The following is a 19,564-nucleotide window of genomic DNA, read 5'->3' as shown; positions in this document are numbered from 1 at the left end:
AATGAATCTAACTTTACTTGTCTGCTGTCTTTCTGATTTCTCCTCCTCATGCATAGGTAACTTTGCACACACCAGCAAATTTGCTCTTTTTTCCCAGAAACAAAACATTCAATCCTCCACAAATACCCCCAAACTCAAATGACTTTGTTTCCAAGCAAGTTTCAATATACCTTTTAACAGAACCACAGACAAAAATTCACAGCACTACTTAGTTCCCCAGAAATCACATTTAGGAACTGAAGTAATATGATCAAGGTAGTTATAGCATATTTTATAGATTACTGTTGAGACAAGATTTTTCTTGGCGAACTTGTTGCACCTACAGGGGCAATCTACCATCCTGTCATTATTTTTAGTGGTGATTCTGCACATGGAATAAGAAAAAAATCCAATTGGGCTTGTCTAGTGACCTAATTGTCTAGGGTGTTGTTAATATGTGCACACTTTATGTAGATTGTTAGACTTTTCATCCTTGGCGTGGTCTCCCTTAACTTTTTGCCTCTGTTCCCCAGGTTGTTGATGAGTGCTGGACTCTGATTTTACTGTTTTTGTTACTCTGGGCACTTTAGCACTGCTAACCAGTGCTAAAGTGCAAGTGCTCCTTTACAAAATGTGTATGTAATCTTATCCATGATTGGCATATTTGATTTACTAGTAAGTCCCTAGTAAAGTGCACTAGAGGTGCCAGGGCCTGTAAATCAAATGCTACTAGTGGGCCTGCAGCACTGGTTGTGCCACCCACATAAGTAGCTCTGTAATCATGTCTCAGACCTGCCACTGCAGTGTCTGTGTGTGCAGTCTTAACTGTAAATTCGACTTGGCAAGTGTGCCCACTTGCCAGGCCTGAACCTTCCCTTTTCCTACATGTCAGACACCCCTAAGTTAGGCCCTAGGTAGCCCCAACGGCAGGGTGCAGTGTATGGTTGAGGTAGGACATATGGTAATGTGTTTTATATGTCCTGACAGTGAAATATTGCTAAATTCGTTTTTCACTGTTGCAAGGCCTGTCCCTCTCATAGGTTAACATGGGGGCTACCTTTAAATCTGATTAAAGTGTAGATTTACTTTGGGAGTGGATGGACATGTGGAGTTTGGGGTCTCTGAGCTCACAATTTAAAAATACATCTTTTAGTAAAGTTGATTTTGAGATTGTGTGTTTGAAAATTCCACTTTTAGAAAGTGGGCATTTTCTTGCTTATACCATTTCTGTGACTCTGCCAGTTTGTGGATTCCCTGTCTGGGTCAGTTTGACTGTTGGGCTGGTTGCACCTCACACTAGACAGTGACACAAAGGGAGCTGGGGTGTAGCCTGCATATCCTGATGAGCCATCTGTGCTAGGAGGGAGGGGAGGAGTGGTGTCACTCACACCTGAAAGGGCTGTGCCTCCCCTCACACAATGCAGTCTCCAACCCCCTGGTGAGTGTCTGGGGCCTGGCCTGGGCTAGGCAGGATTTCACATTCAAAAGAGACTTTACTTTGAAGTAGGCCTACTTCAAAGGAGAAATTGGATATAAGAAGGGCACCCAAAACCACAGACTGTAGAAACACTTCTGGAAACAAGAGGAACCTCTGCCTGGAGAAGAGCTGAAGAGCTGAGGAAGAAGAGCTGCCCTGCCTGTGACTGTGCTTTGTGGAGCTATCCTGCAGTTGCTGCTTCTGCCAGAGTAAGAGGGCAAAGACTGGACTTTGTGTGCCTTCCATCTTGAGAAGAAATCTCCAAGGGCTTGATTTAGAGCTTGCCTCCTGTTGTTTGAAGTCTCAGGGACAACAAAGACTTCTCCCTGCCAGCACCTGGATTCTCTGGAGAGACTCCTACTCTGCCCTGTGGTGCCCATCCAGTTTCTGGGACCCTGAAAGGAGAAGCTGGCAGCCTAAAGACAAGGAAATCCATGCACAGAACACCGTGTGGGGAAAAGATCAACGCGACTCCGATCTGCGGGTAAAGAAACAGCGCGCTCGCAGGAAACACGACCAAAGAATCGATGCACCGAGCAGGAGAAATGACGTGCAGCATCGCTGACGGAGGCTGGGAGATCACAACCCGCACTGCAGGGTTTTTGGATCATCGTGCAGCTGGATTTCCGACTCAAGTATCGCTGTGCGTGGAAAAACAATGCTAGGCCTGCCCGGACCCGAGAGTGCTGACCGGATTGACGCATCACTCTCCTGCAGAGAGCAGAAACGATGCACCCCGACCCGGAGAAAGGAGAAACAACGCACGGTCCCGCTCGTGAGTGGAATCAATGCATCGCAAGCCCCTTTTGATGCGCACTCACCCGTGCGGGGTTGTTTTTGACGTGCCCAAGGTACTTTTTCACGCTGACAGCGTTAGTGTGTGTTTAAAACTACTTAAAGACTATTTTTGCATTTCTATTGATAACTTGACTTGTGTATTGTGGATTTTTGTCGTTTTGGTCTTGTTTTGTTAAGAGAAATATTTCCTATTTTTCTAAACATGTGTTGTGTCATTTTGTAGTGTTTTCATTAAGTTACTGTGTGTGTTGGTACAAATACTTTACACCTAGCACTCTGAAGTTAAGCCTACTGCTCTGCCAAGCTACCAAGGCGGTAGGCAGGGGTTAGCTGAGGATGATTCTCTTTTACCCTACTAGAGTGAGGGTCCTTGCTTGAACAGGGGGTAACCTGACTGTCAACCAAAGACCTCATTTCTAACATAGATGATGGTCTTTTTTCCTTTCTTTAGAACCGTCTTAGCACCGTCAGTACTTAATTTGTGATAATTGCAACATGAACTGTTCTAGTTACCTTTAAGGTAAAATATCTTGTTAGAAAGCATTGCAAAGAGATCTTAGTTTTTTCTGCCAAATCTTGCAGGTTCATGCATGAGAAAACAAAATGATAGTATAACTGTATTGCAGACTGTATTCAAGGACCTTTAAGAAAATGCACATTGTATTTTAGAACCATGTAAATACTGGACATTACTTTATGATGACATAAAAGAAAATTGCTGGTGTTGCCAGACTTCACAGACTCTCCAGACACTTGACTGGTCATATGAATACAGCAGTATAAACCACCTTCTCTTAGCATGATTCTTTAATGTGTTGTTTCTTCATTTATTTCAGCTGTAACAAAGGTTACTCCCTGCTTGGCCCTAAAGAAGCATCCTGTCTTGCCAATGGCACTTGGAGCAACCCCCCTCCTTCTTGTGAAGTAGTGATGTGCCCTACACCCGAGGATGTCAGCAATGGGAAATATACTCTAACTGGGCAAAGTTACCTTTCAACTGTGTTATACACATGCATCAATGGATACAGGTAATAGAGCGTAAAGGTTCCTGGCAAACAGTTCCAGCACAATGCCTTCAGCAATTCTAAATTAAAGAAAAATAAATTTTGAAAAGCTCTTCTTGCACGAAAGTGGAGATTTTAGCAGAAGATGGGGCTTATGAGATTTTAAAGGTCTTCCAATGTTCACACTTACTATGTATACCGTTGACAAGCACACAGTGTACAGCTTTGCACTAACCAGCCCATTCCTATCTTGTCATATGCCTTCTTCGTGTCAGAAATTAGTATCCAGTTTAGTTAGAAGTTAAATGATGTTGAGACCATGTAAAGTTTCAATTTACAATTTAGAAAATAATTACAACACCTGCACAGAAAAATTCAGTCATTTAGAGAAGTCACGACTGAACCCGAATTACAGATTGATTAATGTCAAGAGATCTGTTCATTTGTTTAATAATTTTAGAATTATAGGCTAAAGTATAGAATATTTATATAAACTATTCGTTTTTAAGAAATCGTTTATTTATATAAGATCAGTAAGTGTTTAATCTACTGAAGTAGTTGTAGAAATGTTTACTAAATGTTTTATTTAAATTTAGCGATCAGTGGTTACTTGCACCTGCATTAATTGTAATTGTTATTTTATTCATTCAGTACGTCTGTACCTTTTGCATACTTCCATTTAATTTCTGTACAGTTTACATATTTCTCTACATGTTGCATACTTCCATATAAATATTTAGGCTCAGGATGAAGCCACGCGAGCAAATTAAGAAAGTTGTTTTATATGTCTTCCTCAAATGAATGCTTGGAAGCGTGTCATCAGCATAGGTGTTTCTGTGTGAAAATGCCTCCAGTAAAATTTTCCTCAGACTACCTGAGAGTCTGAGCCCCAAACCTATTCCAAGTGATGTATAGCATCAACAATACGTTAAAAGTGAAAGCTATGAGTGGAGTTTTAAAGTGAACTGCCTTGTTAAATGAAGATACTGCAGATTTGGTGCAGACCACACAGCCGTACAAAGAGGCAGACTGCATGCAGACTATTCTCCAAATAAGGCCTGTGAAAAGTTTTAATTTAATTTAATTATGATCATGACATTTGTGAAACTCACAAGTTGGATTAAGAGAAATGGCAACATTTCCCACAATTTAGCAATATACAGTTTTGCATAATTTCTTGTTCACGTGAGGTTCAAATATCATTATCAACGTCAGCATAATCTTCATTTGGTTTACAAATAAAACCACAAAAGATAACAGCAAAAAAACATCATACATGAGATATCGTTTTCCATAATCGAACAAAACCTAATAAAATTGTTGCCAAATAAAAGCAAGTCTGTACATCAGGTTTTGACATGAAGTAAAACAGACCAGGCCGTACTTAGACAAAATGGGTTCCAACAAGCAAAGGTACAATACAAAATGTACGATTTTTGTTTATAACTGGACCAGAACATTGTATAGGGCAGAGTGTCAGTAGAAACACCATCACAAGTACATGGAGAGAAAACAGAATCAAATAAACTACCACAGGGGATGGCAACAGGTGATAAACAAGATTTAATCTAAAATGTGCCAAAGGGAAAATGATGGTGGTTCGACACATCAAAAGTTAAATATGGTTTAATAAAAAGGGTAGTTGTAACAGTAAATATATTTTCACATAGGTTTTATTCAATGCTTTTCACTCTCTCTTTTCCTTTTAAAGCCCTGAAAGCTGCTTTGGTCCAAGAAATGTCACCTGAAGCTATTAATTCCTTTTGTGTTGCTAAAGTTGTCCTAAGTGGGAAGGGTATGCCCAGACGTGGGTCCCTTGCTCACTGTGCCACTGGAATCAAGCTAGCCTGGCTGAAGAAGAGTGATACCCTGAAACCGGTCCCAGGATGCTTGTTTCCGGTCCAGGGAGGACCTGGTCTGGCAGTTCGGGCTGGACTGTTCCCATGAGGAACAGGGTCAAAACTGATTTGCATATGGCTGGGTCCAAACTGGGGTGGCATGGTGAGCAAAAGAATGATGGATTAACCCCAGATCTGTGACTGGGGGTGAGTGTTTGCATTGTCAGCACTCCGTCCATCATCCTTTTGTGTTGCTATTAATTCTCGACCAAGTTAGTTAAAACTTACTTTTTCATGGTTTAACCAGGGTATTCTGGACACACGATAGACAATATTTTAGAACATGATGGTTAAAACTTTCTCAGGGTGTGGCGAGACTGATAACCAAAGAAGTGGCTGTATCTGTAAGATTTCATCCAAATACCCTTGGCCAGGTTACTCATGATTATTAAAAGATGAAGAGCTCTGAGGAAGGAACAAAAGCCTTCTTAGGAATTTATTCTCAACGACAGATAATGCCGAGACTTTGGAGTAACCCAAAATATCTCTACCATAGGCAGAAATAGGAAAACACTTTACTTTACAAATGTCGAGCATGCCCTTAATAGATCTGTACAGCAGCCTGTTTGAAAAATCACAAACAAAAGCAATGCTCCTGGTGATCATAGCATTTCTGGTAGAAACCAAAGGAGAACAGGTCATGGAAGAATCAAATTGAACATCTAAATAAGGAAAAGTAGAAATGTGGCATAGTTTTGCTATGTATCCTATTTTAAAAAAAAAACTTGTTTATTGGTTTTTCTTACCATTTACAAATCATTGGTACATATATATATATATTCTTCAATACAATCTGTACTTTAAGGGCTCATTGTATACATTCGGGTCACACTCGACGACAGGGTAATTTGTGGTTCAGTTAGTCATTGTTGTAATCATCCACCTGTGCTGCCGCTAACGCTCCCCATCATTCTCATGCCCTATTTCTACCCACATACTGGATATCCCCGTTTAACTGTAAACCATTTAAACAACAATGTAGCTAAAAGGTAACTACTAAAAACAAACAGCGCGCAGGTGGAATAAGTGGTGGCGTGTCTGATCTGTTCTAGCTATTACTTCTAGTTCATTCTACTGTTGGGGTCTGCTAAAGTGTCTTCCTATCACTTCCTCATTATGCATTTTCCACTGCTCCGACTGGGACCCCCCCGGGCTCAATTAGGGTCACACTTCCCGTCCAGTGTAGTATCCGGGTCTCCCATCCCTCCTCCGAGATTCACCCTTCGCTGCCAGTTAATACAGTTTCTCTTGTGATCCCCCCATGCTTATGCCTGTCCTTCCACCCCCTCCCCACTCCTAATGTCCGCCTCCTCAGTCTCCCTCCCTGGGGTCCTCTCACCTTGGTGCCCCCGTGTCCTCTCCCATCCTCTTCTCCGGTCCTCCCAGGCCTCCATTATTTCTTTCCGCAAGGGGGCCAAATGTTTTACCCTAACCCCTTGTGCCTCCTCTCTTTGCAGCGCTTGAAGTTCGGCCTGGGCCCATACCGAAACATCTGTTTCCCAGTCCTCCAATTTCGGTCCCATCTGAGACTTCCAGGTCATTGCAATTCTGCACCTAAACAAGACCATTGCAAGATCCAAAAATCTACTACCCACTTTCTTAGATGCAGGTCTCTTGTGCAGTCCCACCAAGCACAGAAGAGGGCTCATGTGTAAACGAGTACCAAGGACCTCTCCTAGTTCCTCCAAAATTCTCACCCATCCCCCCTGTATGCTGGGGCATTCCCAAACCATGTGAAGAAAGTCTGGGTCCACCACCTGACATCTGGGGCAATTCCTGGGCTCCCCCCGTAGATCACTCTTAGTCTATGTAGGATGAGGTATGGTCCGTGGATATAATTGTATTGAATGTATTTGAACCGTGTGTTTTTGGATACTGTCCGAGGATATGCCAATACCCTTTGCCACTCGGTGTCCGTTAAGGCTCTACTCGCTGTCTCCTTCCACTTCACTCTCAAGGTCTGTAAGGGCTTCAATGTAGTATCAATGGAAGCCTTGTAAAGTTTAGTGGCCAGATGACTGTCCTTCCCCGTCAATAGTAGATGCAATAAGGCATGGGTCTTCGGTTCCGCGTTTACTGTGGGCCATAATCTTCACACAGTAAGCACCAGCATTTGATATGTCAGAAATTTTCCCCGCCAGGATCCCATCCTCCTCCATTAGTCCTACAAAGGGTCTCAGTACCCCCTCTCGGAAAAGGTCTCCTAGCGTCAGCATCCCGGCCTGGGTCCAGGCCCTGATCCTGCCCCCACTCAGAGTGTGACCTGGTGCTCCCAAAGGTATGCCAGTTAGCGGCAGTTCAGGGGAATAGGTCACCTCAGTATGCTTCAGACTCTTCTTCCAGCAGGAAAGAGCCGCCGTCAGTAAGACTGATCTCCCAGGCGGAAGGTTCCTAGTGTCCAGCAGACCGGCCACCAGAACATCCGTCACTATTTCACCGCCAACCGCACTCAATCCCGTCCGATGTCCCCCAGAGACCCATCTCGCCACCCATTGGAGCTGGCATGCCTGGTAGTATACTTCAAAATCTGGGACCGCCAGTCCCCCCTCCAGTGTAGGTCGGCAGGGAGTGGAGAGCGATGTTCTCTTGAGGTATGACATGATCTTATGATGCTTAATCGGTGACCCCATCCCCCAGATATTCCAAGTTATCAGTTTGTATTCCATCGGTATGCGGGGACAGAGTTAATAAGGATCATCATCCCCTTCAGTGTTCATAACGCTTCATCACTCTTACGTGTCTCAGGTGCACCATATACATTGATTCCAGAGTAATTGACCCCTTGCGCATGAAATGTAACAAAAACATCAAACCCAACTCCCTCTTCCCAGGGCAATTCCGCAACGGGCGGTTGTCCAGTTTACACTCATTGAGCAAAACAGCAACATTAAGTCATGTAGAGTTCTCGCCATCTGGTGATGTTGGTCAAGAATCCGGGTGGGGGGGGCGTTATTGTCTATAGACCCTTAAACGGGTTGTTCCCCCAGAGGGAGGCCAACCCCTTTCTCTTTTGTTCTCTCTACATGTCATCTGCTGTTTGTCGGGTCACTATTGGGGCTCCATCAGAATGGTTGGAGTCCGAGTCCGTGGAGTAAGTTCGGTGGTCCAAGTCCCCACCACTGGCCTCAGCTGTCGCTTTACCCTGCTGCAGTGATGCAACAGCTTCTAAGGCCGATCTCCTGGCTAGATCTTTCTGTGCCGGTGTTGGTCTGGTGCCTGAGCACGGTCCGTTCCTGAGTCTCCTCTCTCCTCTGCACCTTCGTCTTTGCGATGCCGCCGGCGAGGACCCAGAGTTCCCTTCAGCCTTATGCGACTCTAATCATTCCCAGGCCTCCTCCAGTGTCTTGAAAAAAGTGCTGCACCCCTCCTTCATCACTCTCATCATGGCTGGGAATAGGAGCGAATATTGAATACCAGCATCTCTCAAGGCCCTTTTCACCGCAATTTAGGATGCCCTTTTGGTCTGTACCTCAGCAGTAAAGTCCGGAAACAGGGTCACTGACCCATTATCTATCCTGAAAGGCCCTGCTTCTCTTGCGTGCTGCAACAGTATGTCCCTGTCCCTGTAGTGGAGCAATTTGGCTATCATGGTCTGCGGGGGTTACCCAGGTGCCGCCGGTCTTGTCGGTACTCTGTGGGCTCTCTCCAGGGCGAAGAATGATGTGAGTAGGCCCGGGGCCACTTCCTGTTTCATCCATTTTTCAAGGAAGGCCACCGCATCCGTCCCTTCAGCTCCTTCCGGCTGCCCAATAATGTGCACGTTATTTCACCGGTTGCGGCCTTCACATCCTCTGCTCGGCATTCCAGTCTCTGAACACGGTCTGTGAGCTGCCCCAGCGTAACCTGTATTTCCTGCTGCGCTGGTGCAACCCCTGTGAGCGTCGTCTAAGCCTCTTGAACCCTGTCCACTAATTTCTGGTGATCTCCGTGCAGCAGGCCTAGTTCTACCGATACTTGACCAATTTTGCACTAGAGCGTGGTCTTGGACTCTTCTATTGCACCCAAGATCTTGTCCAGTGTCACCTGTAAAGAATGTGGTACCGGTTTTGGCATTTCCGAAGCGCATTGGCTACCAGTGCGTTCTTTCTCTTGCAGCCTTCCCTTCTTGCGGCTGTGGGTCGGCATGCAGCCTCAGTGCACCCCTGCCCAGGAATCAGCAACAGTTGCTGTGTTCACGCCTCTGTCCTCCTCTCAATCCGCTCAAGACAAGCGCAGCCCCAAATATTGTGCACCCTAGGCCACTGATCACCCTCTGTCTCCTCTTCTTTTATTTCAGCTGAGCTCTCCGCTCCAAAAGGTACCCTACACACCTTTGGTTAATCATTTGAGCCATGCCCCATCATTGCGTCTCACCTGCAACTGTGAATATTTTAATGTCCATCCGGAGGGGCGCAGACCCTCCGTCCAGCCTTGTGCGCTCTCTCTTGGGCCTGCTCACTCGGGCGTCTTGGCGGCCCTGTGCTTCACGGTCCTCTCCCTGTTTTACTCCCCTGGGGCAGTGCGTTTTCGGGCCAGCCTCCTTCTCCTTGCTATAGGGCCCCCTCGAGGACCATAGCGCTCACCAAGGTTGTTCTCTCCCCCGATGGGCGTAGTCCTTGTCCCTGTCGGAGCCGCCCCATGCCTCCCTGGTCCGCGGCTCTCCGGTCGCACCCTGTGAATGAGAAACAACATTATCCGTAATACAGCACTTAGGAGAAGCTTTATTTGAGTCCCAGCTAAAGGATTATGGTCATTCAGAGGACACCAGACCACCTCAAATTCTAGCAGAAAATGAACCATGAACAAAGAAACAAAAACATAAACAATTACACTGGCAGCACCTCTATCTACAAATATAGGTATGCACACTTCAGATTGAATCTCAACCATGGAGGGAGAAAGAGAAACTAAATTAAACTCAGCCGTAATGAGATTCATAAGGTTATTTCTCAGAATTGTGTGAAAAAATGTGCAGCCTCCAAAGAATAATGTTCCACAGCACGATGTTGCAAAAAGCACCATTGAAAACAGGGGTGCAGATTAAAATCACCAGCTAAGACATTAAAACTATAAAACTATGTCTTAGAATGGATTTAGGCAAATTCTCCCCAAAAAATGTTAAGGACATGCACTTGACCTTGGCTACCTAAGTGAGAAAAAGCATTAGAAAAATGAATTATAAGTAAACGGAGAAAATTAGGGAATGTCAACAAAAAAGAGGCTAGGGTTGGGTGAGCTGGTATGTAACACTTTAGTTTTAAAACCTAGAGACAGAGAGACCAAAATAAGAAGACTTCTTGCCCTTCCATGGCGTGAAAGAGTGGCTGTGACAAAGTTAGAAGAATAACTATCAAGATAAAAGTTAGTATTGGTATCCCACGTTTCTTGTAAGCAGACTAGTTTAAATTTACATAAAATACAAAAAAAGGCCTAATTCCCTCTTTTGTTGGAAAGACCAGCACCGTACCAAATCAGGAGAGAAAGAGTGTCCAAAGTACCGGAGCACACCTAAGAGTCAATCTGGCAGGAGAGCGAATTCTCATACAAAGTGGAAGGCAGTCAATCATTACCATATACAGAGCTCAATGCTGGAAATCTACTGGAAGTAGGTATGCTACTCTCTTGAGTAGTCTTATGACTGGCATTTAGAGGAACACTGGCGGAAATCTGGGCAGTGTTGGACCCCAGATGATAAAAAGGAGGGGATGTAGAAATAACCTATAGAGAGAGGGCAAATACCAACAGGACACTCAGTTCCAGATGGTAAATATGATAACAAAAAACCTGCAGTATGAGGATTATCAAAGTTCATTACAATAGAGTCACCATAAAAAATGTTGGGTTGGGAACCTACCTAAGGAACACTCCTAGCAATAATTATGGACTTCAACAGATGTATGTTGTGGCCCAAATCCTTATTAAGCCATTGGACCTTTTGTTCTTCTGCTGAGAATAATTTTCCACACTATTAGGTACCAGTGTGGGAACAGTGGCCAGAATGATAAGATAGGGAGTCACCGCTTGCGGGAGGCCTAAGTTGAACGGCACCATATACGATGCCCGGGAGTGAAACACTTAATTACTGTGAGCCTCAACAGTGCCAACACAAGGGGCAGTGGTGGAAAAAAAATTCAAACAAGGACATTCTCATGGTGGTTGTGCGTTAGAATCAGCGTGGGATAAAGTAAACTGCAACATTGTAGCAGAATTGGCCTCTGTACATGCAAACTCACAGACTGAGTAGCTGGCAATGAGCAAGGATCAAGTCGGCATGGTGCCATAGAATGAGGCACAGTAACTACTCTCTCCTTGCAAGATCACTAGCCAAAGAAGCATTGAAAGGAACTGTAAGCTTGTTAATAGAGTCCTCAATTGTAGCAACCCTATATTCACACGAATGAACAGGTTGGATGGACACAAGTGGGGGGCTGATTAGAAGACTTAGACAAAGGGCCCCTAACAGGATGTTTTTTCTTAATCATAGTAGAGGGGGGAAGCCGCAAGTCCACTTGAGTTAGCCCAACCATCTATAGCGCTGGAAGAATTAAGGGAACCAACAGTAAGAAAGTCCAGAGGGCACTGAGAAAGGTAAAGACCTGTGCAAGTGAAGTAATGGAATATATCACATCAGTGCTTATACCACTGCGTGCCTCAGGCTGGATAGCGGCCTCAGCGCCTAGTCCAAGTTCAACCTCCACAGTGCTAATTTCCTTAGTAATGGCCCCCACTGCAGGAGTAAGGATAGTCATGATGTTCTGACCATTGCAACTGTGCTTACCATCCCCTGAAGCAAGGATTACTTGTCACTTACCCATACCAGAGTAGGCAAAGGACAATTAAAAATTAATGGAATCAAGAGGGGGAGCCTGGACCGGTCTCAGCTGGCTGTGGACGGGTGCAGACGGGCGATGTAAAACCCCTCCTCCTGGTCACAGGTCTGGTGGGGGACAAAGTCCCAAACCAACTGCATCCCCCCTTGCAGGAAACTAAAACACTTTTGTAAGGTGACATAAAGCCCCTCCTCCTGGTCACAGTTCTGCTGGGAGACAACGTCCCAAACCAACAAGATCACCAAGGTCTGTGCGGGTGAAAAGCACATTCTGTTCTGTGAGAAACCTGAGCGCTTATGTAGCTCAATGTAAAGCCCCTTCTCCTAGACATAGGGCTGCTGGGGGACAAAGTCCCACCCCATAAAGAACAGCAAGTTCTGAGAGGGCGAGGAGCATGTCCTGTGCTGCGGAAAACCCAAACACTTATGTAGAGCAATGTAAAACCCCTCCTCCTGGTCAGGGGGCTGGTGGGGAATGAACTCCCACCTCAGCACAAGGAGCAAGGTCTGTGTGTGATAAGAACCCATCCCACTCTGTGGGAAACTCAAGCGCTTATGTAGAGAATTGTCAATACCCCTCTTCCTTGTCCTGGGGTTGCTGGGGGGGATGAAGTTCCACCCCAGAAAGAGCAGCAAGGTCTATGTGGGCAAAGAGCGTGTCCCACACAGCAGGAAACCCAAGTGCTTATGTAGCATGAAGTGAAGCTTCTCCTCATGGTCATGGGGTTACTGGGGGACGAAGTCCCACCCCAGCAAGATCAGCAAGGTCTGTGTGGGTTAAGAGCGCATCCCACACTGTGGTAAATCCAAGCACTTACATAACATGATGTAAAGCCCCTCCTCCTGGTTACAGGACTTCTGCGGGATGAAGTTTCACCCCAGCAGGAGCAACAATGTCTGTGCGGGTGAAGAGCAGATGTCTTGCTGCAGGAAACCCGACCGCTTATGTAGTGCGATTTAAAGCGCCTCTTCCTGCTATGGGGCCGTTGGGGGACAAAGTCCTACCACAGCATGACCATCATGGTGAAGAGCTACTGGTTGAAGTAGAAAATGCCTCAATGAGACAAATGTTCTGATCAGACCAGTCTCCTGCTGTTGTCTTGTGTGACTTTTTTATGTGAGGTACTGACAAACCACATTTTGTGCCACTTGCATAGTTTTGTCTTTTTTTTACAAATTTTCCAAATAACTTTCTCACACCACAACACAACATACCTAATGCTGTTTTTAATCCAACTTTTTAAAGAAAATTTTATTTTTCAGGTATCACATAGCATATCATTGTTTCAGCTTGCAGGGATCTTCAAAGTTGACTTGTGAAGCTTCTGGGCAGTGGAGCGGGTTAAATCCAACCTGCCAGCTTGTATCCTGTGGACCTCCACCTGTGGTTAGAGAAGCTGTAATTTCGGGGAAAGACTTTACCTTTGCCAACTCTGTGACTTACACCTGCAAAGAAGGGTATGTAGCCTGGCAGGATGGTACTTATTCCAGGTTGTTTTGTGGGATTTCTGAAATCTGCACAAATGGGGCTACTTATAGCATTTTACTAATATATCTGTGTCTTCTGTAGTAGCAGATTGGTGTTTATTGAAGACCTTTGTCAAAGATTGACTTTTTTAAAAGAAGTCAAAAACATTAAGGCCCTCATTTTGATAATGGCCGTAAAAGCTACCAACTGCAGCGGCGAGGGCTGCCAAAAGACCGTCGCTACCAGCCATCTACCGTATTATGACCACAGCTGGATTTCTGCCAGAAGGATGGCGGAAATCCGGCTGTGGCCATGCCGGCAGGTGGCGGTAAGGTGGCGCTGCTGCCACCAACAGCTCCATGCCAGTAGACCGCTGCCAGACGTATTATGACCCATAGTACGACCTGGCGGTGTTCTGCTGGTGGACGCTGCTGGTGGCAGCAGCGCCCTGTCCCGTCTCCTGACGGAGGACCCCCTGAACACAGGTAAGTTGGGTCTCCGACAAGGGAGGGGGTTGAGGGGGTGTTGTGTGAATGAGTGTGTGTGTATGTTTGTGTGTGGGTGGATGCGGGTGTGTGTTGTGTGTTGGATGCGAGTGTGCATGTATGGAGGTGTGAGTGCATGTATGTTGTGTTTTGTGACTGCATGTGTGTATGAATGTTTGAAAGTGTGTGGATGCATGCATGCGTGGATGTTTGTGGGAAAACGGTTTGTGTATGTGTGTGTGTGTGTGTGAAGGGGGCGTGAATGTAGGGAGAGGTGGGGGGCTTTGGAGAGTCAGGGGGGTTGGTGGGTAACTGGAGATGGGGGGAGACCCCTATCAGTGACAGGGAAGGAATTCCCTGTCACTGATAGTGTGCCTACTTCCATGGTTTTCATGGAGGTAAGGAAGCCACGAAAAACATGGCGGTAGGTGGGATCATAATCCCACAGGCGAAACAGTGACGGCCACTGGGCTGGAGATGGAAATCTCCAGCCTGGCGGCTGTTACCGCCGTGGCTGTCGGAGTGGTACATTGGCGGGTTGGCTTCAATGTCATTTTATGGCGATAAGTACCGCCAGCCTGTTGGCAGCACTTACCGCCATATTACCACTGGGGTCGTAATAACCCCCTATATGTTTTACTTTGAAGAACCTGCTACCACAAGTGATCGTTTATGAATGTAAATGTATTCTTTGGAAAAGTGGCCAAAATTATGGTCAATGTTACAACAGTGTTAAGAGCAAGTGCTAGGAGTTTCAAGTGTGGAGCTCGAAAAAACACATTCATTTATAAACCAGACCACAGATTTTGCAGACCTCACAAACATTCTAGACAGTATATTAGCTGATATGTGTCTTTTACTTCAAACTGTGTCAAAATATTTCCTTTTTTTTAGGAGGTAAACACCACTTGCAGACTCTCTCTACTCTTTCACCTGTCCTACTGTTTAACTGCACTTGCCACACTATACCAACTACTACTAGTACTCCGTCTATTATCACTAATATGTCTACTACGATTATTCCTTCTACTACTACTACTACTACTACTAATAATAATAATAATAATAATGGCAATAACAACAACAATTATTATTATTATTATTACAGCAGTATAATAATGATAAAATTATGATAATAATAATATGCAATATTACATTACGCTACCACACATTATATTATAACATAGGTAGTGCAAAACCAAGCAGAGAATCAGCAGTGCACTGCAGAGTAACATTATTATTGTTATTATTATTATTATTATTATTATTATTATAAGTAGTAGTATTAGTAGTTGTTGTATTAGTAGTAGCAGGAGAAGACATAATAATGATAGAATTACTAGTGACAGTAGATGGAATTTACTAGTAGTCTTTCTCTCATGCCATGCAGACCATTTGCTCCTTCGATCCCAAAAGACTCAACTCACAGAGAGTTCCTCTATTGTTCCACATATTTCCATCCCAGAATATGCATTTACTCTGCAGGTGGGCTCTTCAGTTTGTCCTCCCTATAAACCAATAGATATTTCTCCTGAATAATTATGCATTATGTACGTTGGCTGGGTTCTTGCCTTGCTCTTTCTTTTTGCTGTCCTTCTCCTTATGCAAAGAGCTAGGTACCGACCCACACGTATCTGAAAGTTCATTACAAACACAACCTCTCTTTTTGACCTCTGACGATTTACTTTTTAGTAAGCAAAACTTCGTGTTTGTGTATGCTTTCCTATTTTCTACTTAAACCTATGTAGCCTTTGATCAGATTATGTTTTAATACTGCACTATTGTCTGCCACGATAATGCTTTTTCGGTCTGTTTTGCACTTTGGTAACCCAAAAAATAAATACATAAATACTTAAATAAATACTTTAATAAATAAATAAATAAACATTCTCCTCCTGAAATCTTCTCAGTTCAAGCACCTGCCAGCCATCTTCAAGCCCTTTCATCCTCCTTCAATTCCAATACATGTCAGTTTAAGAAGCTAGGGATCTCAAACTCAGTACTTTGAAGAATTCAGCAGATTGTATTTTGTCACCTTAAAAATGCGATTTGGTAAATTATTTAATTTTTGGCAATCATAATTAAAATCGTGTAAAAACGTCTTCCATTTATTTTAAAGGTTTAATGTATTTATCTATCTTAAACATACCTTGAGGGAAAGTCCAAGAAGTGCTGAAATCCACAAATAACTACTTCAAGGTACTATGTTTACTATGTTGCTAGTCACAAAATCAGGCTCTGGGTCACTGCTGACTGAATGCTCCAACTGCTGAAAATCAATAAGTGTAATAACAAAGAGTTCTCACCCCCCTAAAAATAAAAAATAAATGCATGTGCTCTTTCATTGTGATTTGCCTTACACACCATGCTCTTGAATTAATACAGTAATTTGAATTATCTTTCTTAGTTGCTCTAATATATGGTTCAATGCTCCCTTTTCTTTATAAATCCCAGGTACACTTTGATTGGTCCAGCAACACTAGAATGCTTATCTACTGGGAAATGGAGCGAGAATACCCCACAGTGTGTGGCTGTTTCCTGTGATGAGCCTCCAAATGTATACCACGCATCACCAGAGACTTCCCATCGTCTATTCGGAGACATAGCATTCTACTACTGTGCTGATGGCTACAGTTTGGCAGATAATTCACAAATGATCTGCAATGCACAAGGGAAGTGGGTGTCACCAGAAGGAAAAGATATGCCCCGATGCATCGCTGATTTTTGTGAGAGGCCTGCTTCAGTGCCGTACAGTATTCTAGAGTCACTACAGAAAACAAAATTTGCAGCTGGTTCTGTTGTCAGTTTTAAGTGCATGGAAGGATTTGTGTTAAACACTTCAGCAAAGATTGAGTGTGTTCGGGGAGGGCAGTGGATCCCATCTCCTTTCACTATTCAGTGCATCCCAATCCGCTGTGGAGAGCCACCAAGTCTCAAAAATGGCTATGTGAGTGGAACAAACTTCAGTTTTGATGCTGTTATAGCTTACAGTTGCAATAAGGGGTTTTATATAAAAGGTGAAAAGAAGAGAACATGTGAAGCCAAAGCAGAATGGAGTGGCCGCATGCCTACTTGCCAGCCGGTATTTTGTGGTGACCCACCACCAATTGAAAATGGAGTTGTTGAGGTAAGAGTATTGACAGTTTTACATAAAACCTGTCAATGGCATTTTTACAGATGATCTACCAGTAATATTTCGAGTTGCAAACAACACAACATCAGCAATATGCAGAAATTATCAAGATAGGTATAGTGAACAAGGTGTGGGGCTACTCTGGAAAACAAGGGCCTTATTTGTTGAGCCAATGTAGCGGGTTGATGTGCTTCATTGCCATACCAGATTACAGACCACCTTATTTTAAGATTTCTGCCTGCCTGGCTGAGAGCTCTCTACCCTTAGAGGGGCCGCAATTACCAAGGTCAGACTGAGACAGAAAGTAGACTTAGGTACCAAAATTTGGAGAGCATTCAGTGTTATTTCTACAGTATGACTCCCATGTTTGGGACTCCCACAACAAACACATGAACACTACCCAGCCAATTAGCATTTCAAGGGAATTGGCCCATGGGCATTCATTGCTAGTGCATTTTGCACTTGCTCAACTAGAGGAAGACTCAAATTGGAGAGTGGATATTTGTGTAGCAGCTTTTGAGGGTCAAGTATCAGTGAATTTATTTCCAAATTAGAACTCCACTGCTTGCCAAGGCACTCCAGGTATGACATGATGCCTCTCCTTCCATACTCTGGGTGCAATGTGAAACAAGCCTTGCTGCATTGTGTGCTCAGTGCAACCTTCCATCGCCTGCACTGTGGTGTCCACTACTGCATTCTGCTGATTATATAAACATGCAATCAACAGCAGCCCACAGACAGCGATAAATCTTGCTCATCACCTCAGACCCCACCCGCTCCACAGCCACAAAAGCAGCCCACACATTGACCTGACAGACTGGCCCCTTTCACACGGCCAGATTGCACTATAGGCCAGCTCTGCTGAAAACACAGGAGCTTTGATGTGCATGTGTCATGTTCAATGAGTCTGGGGAACAAAGTTTATCTATCTTTACAATATAATCTAACAAAGGGAGAGCTTCTTTTTGTAAACCTAAAACCAAATGTCCTTGACAAGCAGGCAGATTTCTTCTTTGTGTGTGTGCAGATAATGTCTATGCTTGCTTGGGAGTGCCAGGCTTTGTCTCACAGTCTTGAACAGAAAGTAAATAAGTCAGAATATCTGCCCTAACTATATCTGATGGTCTGAGGTATGTAGACCGACAGCTCAATGTCTGTACAGCCGTCAGTCTAGTGTTTCACTTGACTCTAAATTGATAGGAGACACTGAAAGATTGGCGGATATGGTACTCCACCCTAATTGTGGTGGAGCACCCCTCCACCAAACACTAAATAAAGTATGTCTAAAGACACAATAAATGTGCATGCAAACCTCATATGTACACAGCGTATGGTAAATATTTAAGAAATAAATAATTACCAGTTCTTAATAAAAGAAAAGTATTAACGTCAAGTGTCCTTTGTGGCCAACAATCGGCAGATAAAGTTATCACTTTACAGTTTGACACCAGAAAAATAAATTTCACCTACTTTTCCAAATGTCACTCATCTAGCTCAGATTGTTTAACACTTTAATGTCTAATTGCCCTCTTTCCCAATATCAATTTAAGTTAGCGGCCATCATATCCCTTTGCTCTATAATTTGCTTATGACAGTGCCAACAAGCTCACATAGAAGGCTCCACTTTTGTAACTTGAACATTTTGAGGCATTAGCCAGTGTATTTTATGGACATTTGTGCCAGCTGAATCTTTACACATAAGCAATCTGTGTGGTCCATAAAAAGTACTTAACCCAAGCTTGTGGGCAAAGGTATCAGATGCTTTCTGAGGGAAACAAGGCGTAAAAGAGCCTTTCCCTTTTCATTTGGCTGATGACTTCCCTACTGAAGTTGAAAGATCTCTGAAGAGGGATAGAGGGGCTGTTTTTTTCGTTTGGTGCAAGGGTGTCTGAATTGCAGGGATTAATGTTTATGTGCAGCACACATAGAAAGAGGAAAACATGGGGAGAAAGAATGTATTTCTCCCCAATGTGCCACTTTAATGCCACCCCTGAGGTGGCGTAGGAATCTGATGCATCCTCAGCCTTCTAAATTTGGGATTGCCTCATATTCCATCAAGTTCCATGGGTGTTGCATGGGAGCACTCACAGCAACACCCATGAAACGCCCCTTTCATGCAGAATAATGAAAGGAGGCCATATTTACAAGTCCATTAAAGCCATGCAAAGTGGATTTGCGTAGCCTTCTAAATATAGGCCGGCACACTGCAAAAATGATGCTCCGGTACTGCAGTGTGCCGATAGGGCCTTGTAAGTTAGCCCTCAGGGCCACATTTACAAGAAACTGATGCATCGTCATTGATGCGTCAGATTTCTTGCACCTGCTGCACATCCCCTAACAAAGCCACAGGTGTGCTGTATTTCCAGTACAGAGCTCCATGGCACATAGTTTTCACAGATGCATCAGAAATTCTGATGACACTAAAGTGACGCATTGCTGGAGTTGCATCGTTAAACCGACAGAACTCCAGCAATGCGAAGAGAGTCCCATTGGAACAAGCCCTGCGTCAGACCA

At 44.1% G+C, this 19,564-nt stretch overlaps 1 protein-coding gene across 2 annotated transcripts in view; it reads left to right on the top strand.

Annotated features, from left to right (window-relative positions):
• Positions 1-19,564, top strand: part of SVEP1 (sushi, von Willebrand factor type A, EGF and pentraxin domain containing 1) — an 881,565-nt gene that overhangs the window by 720,652 nt on the left and 141,349 nt on the right. For both annotated transcript variants that reach the window (XM_069240886.1, XM_069240895.1), the window contains 3 exons: positions 3,091-3,282; positions 13,255-13,422; positions 16,372-17,044. In XM_069240886.1, coding sequence (XP_069096987.1) covers positions 3,091-3,282; positions 13,255-13,422; positions 16,372-17,044 — 1,033 coding nt within the window. The remainder of the gene's footprint in view (positions 1-3,090; positions 3,283-13,254; positions 13,423-16,371; positions 17,045-19,564) is intronic.

The sequence above is a fragment of the Pleurodeles waltl genome, chromosome 1_2 (assembly GCF_031143425.1).
Source record: "Pleurodeles waltl isolate 20211129_DDA chromosome 1_2, aPleWal1.hap1.20221129, whole genome shotgun sequence".
NCBI classification, from domain to species: Eukaryota; Metazoa; Chordata; class Amphibia; order Caudata; family Salamandridae; genus Pleurodeles; species Pleurodeles waltl.
Note: the sequence above shows the minus strand (reverse complement) of the source record. Positions and strands in the feature narration are given on the sequence as shown.